The following is a 12,159-nucleotide window of genomic DNA, read 5'->3' as shown; positions in this document are numbered from 1 at the left end:
TTGTGGGTGTTTCGTCTCCTTCCGCGGTTTACACAGCGAAATTCCGTCCGTCTTTCGGAGGAAAGAAAAACAGACACTGCTGTCCAACCGTTCCTGCAGGGGATTCCACGGAAAACCACGTCAAATGAGGAAAACACCTGCTCTGGAGGTACTGCCTACTGGGCCAGGGCACCCCGCTACTCCTGAGATGGGTTTAGCGATGTAGCGCTCAGATGGAGCCCAACACAAACCGCACGGGCGACCTCATGCCTCTTCCCCTTTGAAGAAAGACCTCGCAGATGCTAAGTGACACACACGTGTGCTGGGATTCCAGTCGATGTGGGAGAGAGCCAGAGATTCCCAGCCCTGCCAAAGAGCTGGAGGCCAGGTGAGATTTACTCAAGGAAGCCATTTTTTACGTTGTGTTTGGCAGCAGTGCTGGAATGAAAATAATTTCTTCCTTCGCTTAAGGAAACAGCTTTTGACAGATAAGCTGGGCCCCGTCTACAGCCGTTTTCAAACATCTGTTTCAACAAAATGTTCAGAGGACGTGTTCAATTCCTGCCAGTGAACAACCAACCAATAATCACCCCCCAGCATCTGAGGTTATTTACAGGGAATCACGCATGAGCACCTTAATGAAGCATCTTCATATTCACGTGCCAATAACTGTGATGAGTCAGAACTTTGACTATAATCTGTCTGCAAAGCTGCTTCTCAAGATGATGTTCAGAGTGTCTCTGGATAATGCTTTTGGTAAAACGCTGAACTAATTCCCTAACCCTTACTGCAACACACACACACACACACACGCACACACACACACACACTTACACAAATACTGTGTGTCATTTAATCCCTCTCATTACTTCCCACTGAATTGTCTGATAGGGATGCAAAGATTAACAGTCTTGCCTTAATCTTCAGACTGAACTTTCATACCAGAAATTAATCCAAAGGTTACATTTCCTGCCAGCGTATTTCTATATCAGACTTTCCACTGACAGTTTTAAATAATAATTCCCACTAAAACTACTGCTAATCACTTTTCCACAATTTACTCCACAGTCATTAAACCGCATTAAACTCCAAGGATTAAATTTGTAGCCCAACAAAAATTCACTGCAATGGGATTGCTTTGCTTTTGTTCCTTCTCTTAATAATGAGACTACACATCTCAATTAATGTACAGAAAATAGGAGGGAACTGCTCTGGCAGCCCAGGGCCAGGGAAGCAGGGAATGCTGCTCAGATGTGAAAATAAATAAAGTAGAATCATTCACTTGGACGCACTGCTGAGGCGAAGCATCATGTGATTGTGGGTGGGGCCGATGCGTGACATTCAAACCTCCCATTGACATCATCACCTAACAGGTGGCACTACAACTGCTGGTCAGCAAATTAAAAGGAGGGCAAGAGCAGAGCCCCAATAAATACTGTGACTCAGGGTGAATGGCATACGATTCCATGCATGCGGGGTTGCGGCTTTACCAGGAGACGCTCCTCCTGCTCCAGCCAGCGCTGGTCCTCCTCCATCTGCTGCAGCGAGAGCTGCTCTTCAATCAGATGGGGGGGCAGCCCCTGGCCCATTCCTCGCCGCTCCAACGGCCCCCCATCCTGCACCAGAGACAGGGGGCACTCACTCATCCGTGTGACACCAGCAGCAGCCCCTCCCCGAAGAGGGTGCCACCTGACACTCACCTCCGCACTGGAGGGCCACACGGGTACGTCCTGTGGGTGCAGGTGGTTCCGGGTCTCCTGTGGGTCCAGTAGCGAGGCCTGTGGGTACTTCCCATGGGGGGCGGCATAAGCGGAGACCTGCAGGGGACAGGAAGGTGCTAAAACGGGGGCAGGTCCACCTGCTCTGGAGGATGTTAGCAAGGAACAGAAAGCCTGTATCACCATCCTACAGGTAGCAAGTGTCACTATATCCCCCCCCCCCCCCCCCCCATGACACAGAGACAGGTACAGGTGAGAGTGAAGCTTGGGGTCAGAGCGCCCCCATACCTGGTAATGGTTGTGCTGACCCCCATGCTGGGGGCTGGGGTAGAACCCCTCACTGCAGCGGGGGCTGGGGTATCCGGGGCGGCTGGGCTGTGTCGATGAAGAGAAGGAGGAGGAGAGAAGGGGCGTGACTGAGATTGGCCTGCAGGAGATGCCCAGAGGAACACATGTACAGGGGACACCAAAAACATCACATACACAGGACACGGGAATCAGCTTTCATACGGGATACTGGAAACACCATCGATACGGGGCACTGGTGCACGCTATGACTGCTTTATTCCAGGCAAAGTATAACTAAATGATTGGCAGAGACCAAACTATGAATCCAACCTGCGTATGATGGTAAGAGCAGCCTGCATGATACAAAGGCCACGATTATCTTCTTAATGAGCTTTTCGCTCTAATTTTCATTTATTCTGCTCATTTGATGACTGTTCTGTAGTGTCAGTCTCTAATCGCACAGTCAGCTTAACACATGCCTCTGGGTGAGGAAAATGTTTAAAGATGAAAACAGATTAAATCAGGCTGAACAGAGGGCATCAGGTGGCATCAGGGAAGTGACGTGCGTCACCGAGATGCCCTTTCAGTGGCTGTGTGGATGTTAACGTGGTCTATGCAGCTAAAGCAGCTAATTCAGTGAACACAGTGTACACAGCTAATTCAGTGAACGCAGTGTACACAGCTAATGCAGGGGAAGCAGTGCACGCAGTTAATGCAGTACCCATATAACCAGAAGAACCACGGCATATGATCGCCATCTAATGGACAAAAACCAGACAGCACAAGGGTTCGTGAGGCTGTGGCAAAATCAGGACATAAATTTCATTAAAATGTGAACCATTTCTAAAAAGCACTAAATGGGAGAACAGCAGCAGATATAGGCCAAATATTTACATCTTCTCTTTCTCTCTCGATGTATGTATATATATATATATATATACACACACACACACAGACAGTCCACAGAGGAGCGTCTGTGTATTATATATATATATATATATATATATATATATCCATCCATCCATCCATTTTCCAAACCGCTTATCCTACTGGATCGCGGGGGGTCCGGAGCCTATCCCGGAAGCAATGGGCACGAGGCAGGGAACAACCCAGGATGGGGGGGCCAGCCCAATTAGCCTCAGCATGTTTTTGGACTGTGTGGGGAAACCGGAGTACCTGGAGGAAACCCCACGACGACATGGGGAGAACATGCAAACTCCAAACACATGTGACCCAGGCGGAGATTCGAACCCGGGTCCCAGAGGTGTGAGGCAACAGTGCTAACATACATATATATATATATATATATATATATATATATATATATATATATATATATATATATATATATATGTATATATATATATATATATGTATATATGTATATATATATGTATATATGTATATATGTATATATATATATATATGTATATATATATATATATATATATATGTATATATATATATATATATATATATGTATATATATATATATATATATGTATATATATATATATATATGTATATATATATATATATATATATATATGTATATATATATATATATATATATATATATATATATATGTATATATATATATATATATACTGAACAAAAATATAAACGCAACACTCTTGTTTCTGCTCCCATTTTTCATGAGATGGACTTAAAGACCTACAATTCATTCCAGATACACAATATTACCATTTCTCTCAAACATTTCTCACAAATCAGTCTAAATGTGTGATAGTGAGCACTTCTGCTTTGCTGAGATAATCCATCCCACCTCACAGGTGTGCCACATCAAGATGCTGATCTGACATCATGGGTAGTGCACAGGTGTACCTTATACTGCCCACAATAAAAGGCCACCCTGGAATGTGCAGTTTTTTGCTTTATTGGGGGTCTGGGGACTCAGAACCGGTCAGTATCTGGTGTGACCACCATTTGCCTCATGCAATGCAACACATCTTCTTCGCATAGAGTTTATCAGATTGTCAATTGTGGCCTGTGGAATGTTGGTCCACTCCTCTTCAATGGCTGTGCGAAGTTGTTGGATATTAGTGGGAACTGGTACACGCTGTCGTATACGCCGGTCAAGCACATCCCAAACATGCTCAACGGGTGACATGTCCGGTGAGTATGCTGGCCATGCAAGAACTGGGACATTTTCAGCTTCCAAGAACTGTGTACAGATCCTTGCAACATGGGGCCGTGCATTATCTGTCTGAGTGGCTGGTCTCAGACGATCTTGGAGGTGAACCTGCTGGATGTGGAGGTCCTGGGCTGGTGTGGTTACACGTGGTCTGCGGTTGTGAGGCCGGTTGGATGTACTGCCATATTCTCTGAAACGCCTTTGGAGACGGCTTATGGTTGAGAAATGAACATTCAATGCACGAGCAACAGATCTGGTTGACATTCCTGCTGTCAGCATGCCAATTGCACGCTCCCTCAATGCTTGTGGCATCTGTGGCATTTTGCTGTGAGACAAAACTGCACATTCCAGGGTGGCCTTTTATTGTGGGCAGTATAAGGTACACCTGTGCACTACCCATGATGTCAGATCAGCATCTTGATGTGGCACACCTGTGAGGTGGGATGGATTATCTCAGCAAAGCAGAAGTGCTCACTATCACACATTTAGACTGATTTGTGAGAAATGTTTGAGAGAAATGGTAATATTGTGTATCTGGAATGAATTGTAGATCTTTAAGTCCATCTCATGAAAAATGGGAGCAAAAACAAAAGTGTTGCGTTTATATTTTTGTTCAGTGTATATATATATGTATATATATATATAAATATAAAAATAAATACACACACAATATACAGTATATATATAGACATTATTATATATGTGTGTGCGTGTGTGTGTGTGTATACATTATATTTGTATATATACACACACATACAAACAGGAAATGCTTGACAAGGAGGTCTTAAGCTGTTTTAAATGATCTCATTCCTTCACACCCTCACTCACTGATACAGTGAATTACCCCCCCCCCTCTCTGGGCTGCTGATTAGGTACTTAATGACACCCCGAGTCCCCTCTTCCCCTCGGCTGTGCCGCAGCGCCCCCTGCTGTGTAGGTACTCACTTTTGGGGGGGCTTCGTCAGTTCCGCCACTGTCCCAGGCCTGGCGCCTCATCTCGGTGCGGACGCGCTCCTCCTGCTGAAGCTTCTCCTCGTCCAGGATCGTACTGTAAAGGGGGGGGGGGGGGGGGGTCAAAAAACTGCTGAAAAAAAATCTCTCTTCACAAGCCAGAGCGGAAAAAGAAGCCTTCAAAACTGTGGATGAACGGCCCACTCAGTCGGCAGTGTGAGAAAGCGTGACAGAGATAGAGGGGTAAAAAAAACAGACAAACCGGGGAAGAGCAGGACTGACGGCAAGGCAATAGCCCTCTTTACCTCCTCAGCTCTGTCTATAACGTGCTGAGATTGGGGGGGGGGGCAGCTCTCTCCACAGAAGATTCCAGGCCATGCAAGACAGATGGCGAGATCAGTTTCACACAAGTAGGGCACGACTCTAAAATTACTTTCTCTTGTCAGCGTTACCGGCATCTCCAGCTGTATGGCCTGGCCCATAAGGGGGGGGGGGGGGGGTTAAATAAATCGCCGAGTTGGACAAATGCTCGGGAGACAGGACGTGTTCTGCTGCTCATATTAATACATCTCTATAAGAAGAGCCCCAGAATTACCCCCCATCCGCCCCAGCCTGCTACGGCCATAACTGATAGAGCGCCATTTACAAATCCCTCCCCCCAGGCCTACAGCGTGCTCTGGACTCCAGTCCCACAATGACCCGGCACGTGAGGTGTAGCGTGTGAGCAGGCAGAGGGGGCTCAGATCGCATCCCAAGGCTGGACCTCCCCACAGGGATACTTCTGGATAAGGCAATTCTTCTGTTGGATGTGGTGTCGCTGTGCGTGAGGGGCCAGCACGGGGGTGGGGTGGGGGGGCCACGGTGACCCCCATCCCCAGTGCAAACACAAACTCCTACAAAGCCAGCCACTGTCCTCCTGGGATGCTGGACAGCATCACTATCCGAATGGCTCAAGAGCTGAAAGGAATGATATATGTCTCACAGAAAAGCACAAACTCCGTCCGGAGATGAGAGGAAGTTTTTTCCTGTTTTTAGACGGAGGCTGGGGAACAACTTAACACAAAACACACCAAACTTTAAAGTTCCACACTGCCCAGGAAATTCCCTGGAAAATACCCCGGAGTGCATCCAGGCTCCCGTAAAATTCCTGCTTTTTTTTTTTTTTTTTTGCACATGAAACCAGCATCATACCTTCAGCTCTGACACGCCAATCTGACTGTAATCCTCTTAATGTTCTCAGTGTCAACACAGCTACACTGCAGAAGCATAACAAATGAAGTTTGAATCCTCATCCGGCGTGTTTATAGGCAGGTGTGGAATTGCGGTCCTGTTACCTGAGCGGTTCTCTGGTTGCCGTGTTACGGACATTCTCCATCAGCCTGTGAGGCAGAGAGCGCTACCAGGGGTCCGGTGCCTCCAGCGGCGCAGATCCCGCAGAAATGTTCGCAAAAGCAGCACAGCACTTCCCAGCAAGCAGTGAAAGAGTCTTTATCAGAGGGAGCGCGGTGTGGCTAGCGGGGTGGGGGGGCGGCTCTCTCCCAGGCTCCCCGCCCCTCTCCCAGCCCCCCCGTTACACTTGGCAGCTGTTCTGGAGCGCAGAAGCTGGGGAGTTCTGCTTCTTTTTTTTAAAAAGAGGGACGGCCCGCTTGGCGGCGCCGACCCGGGGGGGGGGGGGTCATTTCAGGGCATGTGCGGACAACGGGAATATTACCCACAATGCTTAGCTCACACACCACCATGCCTGGTACTCACAGCTTCTGGACACTTACACCGGTATAACACGTGTTGCATTTCAGGGATGGGACACAAAAACCAACCCCTCCCCCACCAGGTGGAGCTGAGCAGAGGCTCAGATGGGATGCTGAGAGCTTTCCGGGGACCCGGCGAGAGGAAATGGGCAGTATGATGTGGAACGTGACTGACATGTGGCGTGATGTGGCTCTGGCAGGCCTGACACAGGAAGAGCCCTCATCAGATATGAACGCTCTATGTACCTGACTGCGTCACACAGGCACAGTGTACTATAAGGCATGCATGCATCTCTAGGGACAGGGCTGCCTGGAGACCCTGCTACCAAGGTAACTCATGGAGAGGGAGAGCTCAGCAGGATCCGAGCAGGACCGATCTGCTCCAGCCGGGAAGCTGCTGTCTAATTCACTAATTAATCGCTCGATTCTGGCGCCCCCCCCTGGCAACCAGAGCCAACGGGAGATGGGGGGTGGAGGTGCACATAGCTTTCCCCATCAGGGGGACACTTAAGGAGTGCAAAACCAGGGAAAGATGGGGGTCGGGGGGGGGGGGGAGGGGGGGCTTTAGATGGCTAAATATAGCAGCTAAGCGAAAGCTCCGTTCTCGTAAGACAAAAAAAAACCTGCTAAAAATATTAAATATTCGCCATGACATAAGCCTTATCACATCGAGTGAGCTTCACCAATAACCATTAACACCTTCATTCCGCTTCCCGTTCCTCCCAGTCGCTCGCCTGGCCTGTCTGTTGCTTCCGTTCCCACGGAGACAACCCACACGCCTCTTATCTGAAACTGGCTGCATTTCGGCTGCCTTAAGCACCGTGGAAAAGGCGAGAGGAATTTATAGACTCTCCCTGAGGAAAGCCTCAGGCCCTTACACAGTAACAACCCCCCCCCCCCAACACCCCCACCCCACAGCAATTCAGGTCCTGCGAGGCCCCAGTCAGCTGGGAAATGGTGCACCCATTGTCTCCACCCCCCCAAATCGAGCATTTGAGCATTGATCTGCAAATGCCTGTCGGTAAGGCTGGACTACAGGCAGCTGCAGGAAGACGCAGCTTTGTAAAGGTGCGATGTGATTGCAGACAAGTTCGCATGTGCTGCATCTGAACAGCCACACGGTACTTTAATGAGGCTCCTAGGATCTTACAGTCACTGATTATTCTCAGTTCTCTGAGAAACTAGGTCATCTCTTTACAGCAGATACAGTAAGATCCCCGGCCAAATTGGCCTGGCTCACCCTAGGGCCCCGTCCCACCAAAATGCCCCAACAGTGGTACTGAATAACAGAGCAACTAAACAGGGAGATACCAGGCAGGAAGCAGAAGGCTGGGATCTGAGAGATCATCCTGAGAATGAAACAACAGACACATACATAGACAAACAGACAGATACACATGTACAGACAGAAAGACAGAAACAGACAGACAGATACACACACAGAGAGACAGATGAACAGATGGACATGCAGACAGACAGAGAGACACACAGCGACAGAGAGAGATATACAGATATGCACATATAGACAGACACACACAGACAGAGACAGACAGCCAGGCAGGCACAGGCACAAACACTCACTCACACACACACACACACACACACACAAACGTGTGGGGCCCACTCATTCACTTCTATGGGAAAACTAACTATGACCATCTTAACCCCCACCCTGCCCTAACCATAACCATAAGCAACATTTTTAGTTTTTTCATAGCAGTCACTGATTTTTATAAAATAGAGTTTTCCCTTATGGGGACTAGGAAACCGGTCCCCATAAGGGAAAAAAATGGATATTTATCACATTATGGGGACATTGTGTCCCCATAAGGATAAGGATAGGTATACCCGCTCTCACACACACACACACACACACACACACACACACACACACACACACACACACACACAGGAAATGCACCCAAACAGCCATGAGAAACAGACTCGGTTTTTAAGCCAAGCTCTGAAATTCCGTCTTACCGTGATAAAAGGCCTGCCTTCCCCCAGGGATCTGCACCTACTACCTTATATGGCTCGGATTTTGTATAAATAGTATTAGGAGCCTAAATATTTACATGGTTTCCAAGAACACAGTGCCAGGGCCTATAAAAAGCCAAACATGTGTGACATAGTGGGAAAAGCAGCAGATGGGGGTGTGACCCAAGGGGACCAAAAAACACTGTAATAAAGACAGTATGAGGGGACGACCATCGTCACCTAAGCGGCTAGAGATGCAAGGCGGAGCCAAAGGTCCCCAGATCCACCACCAGGACACTGAAAACACTCTCCAGAGATAACTGATGATCCGTTTACTTCAGGCAGTGAGTTAAGGGTAGACACTGCAAGAACGCAGCAGGAATACATAAAACATACAGTACACACGTGCCTCGAACACGCTGCCGCTTAAATGAATGCTTGAGCTCCAGGCAGTTTTCAACATCTCTGTTATTCACAGCAGGTGAGGTACAGTTCCTCCTGACAGCCGTGTCAGTATATCACAGGGCCGCCCCACGTGCAGCAAACCACAATGAGCTGAGCTTCTCCATTGCCTAGATCTATCGCAGGACTGCTGAGGGGGTGGAGAGAAGAATGCTCCACCCCCGAGTCAGCAGGACAAATAGAGGAAACTGGATAACAGCTGGAAAAGAAAAGCGAGGCAGCCACACCCATAAGGAAAATGCGATGCAATGTGTCCTGTCCCGGGAACAGGAGAACAATGCCGAAGGACCTGGAAGGTGTGCGGCACCTTGAATAATTACCACACCCTTAACTACAAACACATAAGATGCATTATTAAAAAATAATTTCCCGTATAGCATGTGGCTCTGCGGCCTAAATCTCGGTGTCTGTGATGGGAAGGTCGGTGGTTCGAGCCCAGCAGAAAAGTCACGTCTGTGGGTCCTTAAGCGAGGCCATTAACCCCCCGGCTCCATGCTGGCCACCCTTGCCTACATGTGTGTCATGGAGACGGGGTAGGCGCAAAGAGAATTTCCCCACGGGTATCATTTCATTTCAAAGGAGGAAAACCCAAGGTAAATGTCACTTCAATATAAAGGCATCACCAGCAGGAAGGTGTCCGGACCGATAGAGGCACCCTGAGGAACCCCGACTGGCCCACGCTCACCTGAGTTGTACTTTGAGCTCAGTAAAGCGGGGCCTCTTGCTTGGGTCGTAGGCCCAGCACTTGGTCATTAGGCTGTACAGGGTGGGGGGGCAGTTGGGGGGCATGGCCAGCCGCTCGCCGTTCTCTATCCTGCCGATGACGTCGTTGTTCTTCACCCCCTGGAATGGCTTGACCCCATGCATGAGGATCTCCCACATGCAGACGCCTACAACACAAAACAGGTGCAATTAAGGCACAGCAATCCATCCGTTTCCTGCTGCTCAAAGGCCTACAATGCTGTGAAAAAGCTTCAGGCAGAAAGTAATATTTAAATGACTTTCATGTCAGCGTATAACTATGACATCATGTGTGTCAAAGCGTGTCAGCTTAGCTATTTCAAAACCTCTCCTAAAGTCACCCCAGTGTTTGCAGTAATCTTCCAAAGCACCCATATATTTTTTTACTTAACCATTATCCCACCACGTATGGCTTCTGAATACCTCACTGAGCTTATTAAACTAATTAAGTGAATTAATTAATTGAGCTGGTGGGAAAATTTAACAAATTCCTGGAGTGGCTGGGGTGCCTCAGAAGAGAGGTTTGGTAACAAGATACCAGTAACTTTTTGTAAAACAGAAGAAATTCTTGTTCAGATGTTATAGTGCTACTATTAACTTGCATACATTTTCATTTTTGCAATCTTTTTTTCTGAGCAAATACACGCTTTTTACCCAGATAAACAGCCTTGAACATTGTCTTCGACTGAATGTTTTTTGCGGAGTACAGTACACAAAGTAATCCATCAGTTTCCTGCTTCTCAAAGGCCTACAGAGAGTAATCAGTCCATTTCCCAAAGGGCTCTTCTACCGTGAGCTGCAGTGATACCCCTAAGTGGTGATTAACTTCTTAGTTAAAAGAGCTAAATCTAATTTTAGATACATTAATTATGGATATAAACTGTCAAAGCTCACCAAACATCCACACGTCGCTAGCAGAGGTGAAGCGTCTGAAGTTAATGGATTCAGGGGCCATCCATTTAATAGGTAGCTTCCCTTTGGAAGCTGGTAAAAGAAAAAGACAATTATTGTAAACGTTATTTTAACAAGCAACCCTGCATGTCCGAAATCACACATCTACTGTAATTCAAAACCCAAATGTGCCTCTTACAGCTCCTACTTTAACTTTAGGGATCAAACCCACACTGTGGTTTCTCATGGCGATTCGTAGCCACAGAAACCGCAACATCCCAACATCACCGAGCACCTTTGTAATAGGAACAGTCCTCCATGTATCGAGAGAGGCCGAAGTCTCCCAGCTTGACGCAGTCTGCGGAAAACACCAGGACGTTCCTGGCAGCGATGTCTCTGAGAAAAGATGATGCATTCAAGCCACAGACAAGTACAAAACAAGAACATCCATCCATCCATCCATCTATCTTCTAGCACAAGCATCCGATACAGGATCACAGTAGGCCTGAAGTCTTTCACAGCAAGTACAGGGGATGAGGCAGGGAGTGCCCTGGATGAGGGTCACACCCCCATACGACAGGCAATTCATAGTGGCAAATTCACCTAATTAAATGTCTTGGGCTTCAGCTTTCAAGAAACTGGAGAACAAACACACACACTGGTGGGGGTGACAATCAAACCCACCATTCGGGAAGTGTGATTCCAACAGCTTATACTGGTCAAGATCATGATGCCCAACACTGCCAAACCCAAACGAGCAAAGCACCAAAACAAAGGCACAGCTCTACCTACCTGTGCACAAATCGCTTGCTTTCCAGATAAGCAAGAGCTGTGCTCAGCTGGTAGGCGAAGAGGATGAGGGAGGCCAAACCAAGGGTGTACTTCCTGACTTGTAAGAAGGAACGCAGCTGAAGTCAGAAATATCGGAAAATGAGCCGATCATTAACGGTGAGGCCTTAAAGCTACAGCAAATAGGATGCTAATGGCTAACAGGAGGGCTTAAGGCTACAGCAAACAGCATGCTAATGGGTAAAAAGAGGGCTAAACGATATAACAAACAGGACGCTAACAGCTAACAGGAGGGCTTAAGGCTACAGCAAACAGAACGCTAACGGCTAACAGGAGGGCTTAAGGCTACAGCAAACAGAATGCTAACGGCTAACAGGAGGGCTTAAGGCTACAGCAAACAGAACGCTAACGGCTAACAGGATGCGAACTCTACACGAACCCAGCCACAGACAGAAGCGG

At 47.7% G+C, this 12,159-nt stretch overlaps 1 protein-coding gene across 1 annotated transcript in view; it reads right to left on the bottom strand.

Moving 5' to 3' along the window:
• Window positions 1–12,159, bottom strand: part of LOC125748622 (focal adhesion kinase 1-like) — a 40,582-nt gene that overhangs the window by 9,171 nt on the left and 19,252 nt on the right. The window contains 8 exon segments of the mRNA XM_049025011.1: window positions 1,470–1,595; window positions 1,680–1,796; window positions 1,986–2,072; window positions 5,087–5,189; window positions 9,965–10,169; window positions 10,915–11,004; window positions 11,207–11,307; window positions 11,704–11,819. Of these exon segments, the coding sequence (XP_048880968.1) occupies window positions 1,470–1,595; window positions 1,680–1,796; window positions 1,986–2,072; window positions 5,087–5,189; window positions 9,965–10,169; window positions 10,915–11,004; window positions 11,207–11,307; window positions 11,704–11,819 (945 nt within the window).

Source organism: Brienomyrus brachyistius, chromosome 9 (genome assembly GCF_023856365.1).
Source record: "Brienomyrus brachyistius isolate T26 chromosome 9, BBRACH_0.4, whole genome shotgun sequence".
NCBI classification, from domain to species: domain Eukaryota; kingdom Metazoa; phylum Chordata; class Actinopteri; order Osteoglossiformes; family Mormyridae; genus Brienomyrus; species Brienomyrus brachyistius.
This window is presented reverse-complemented; position numbering and strand designations above follow the sequence as displayed.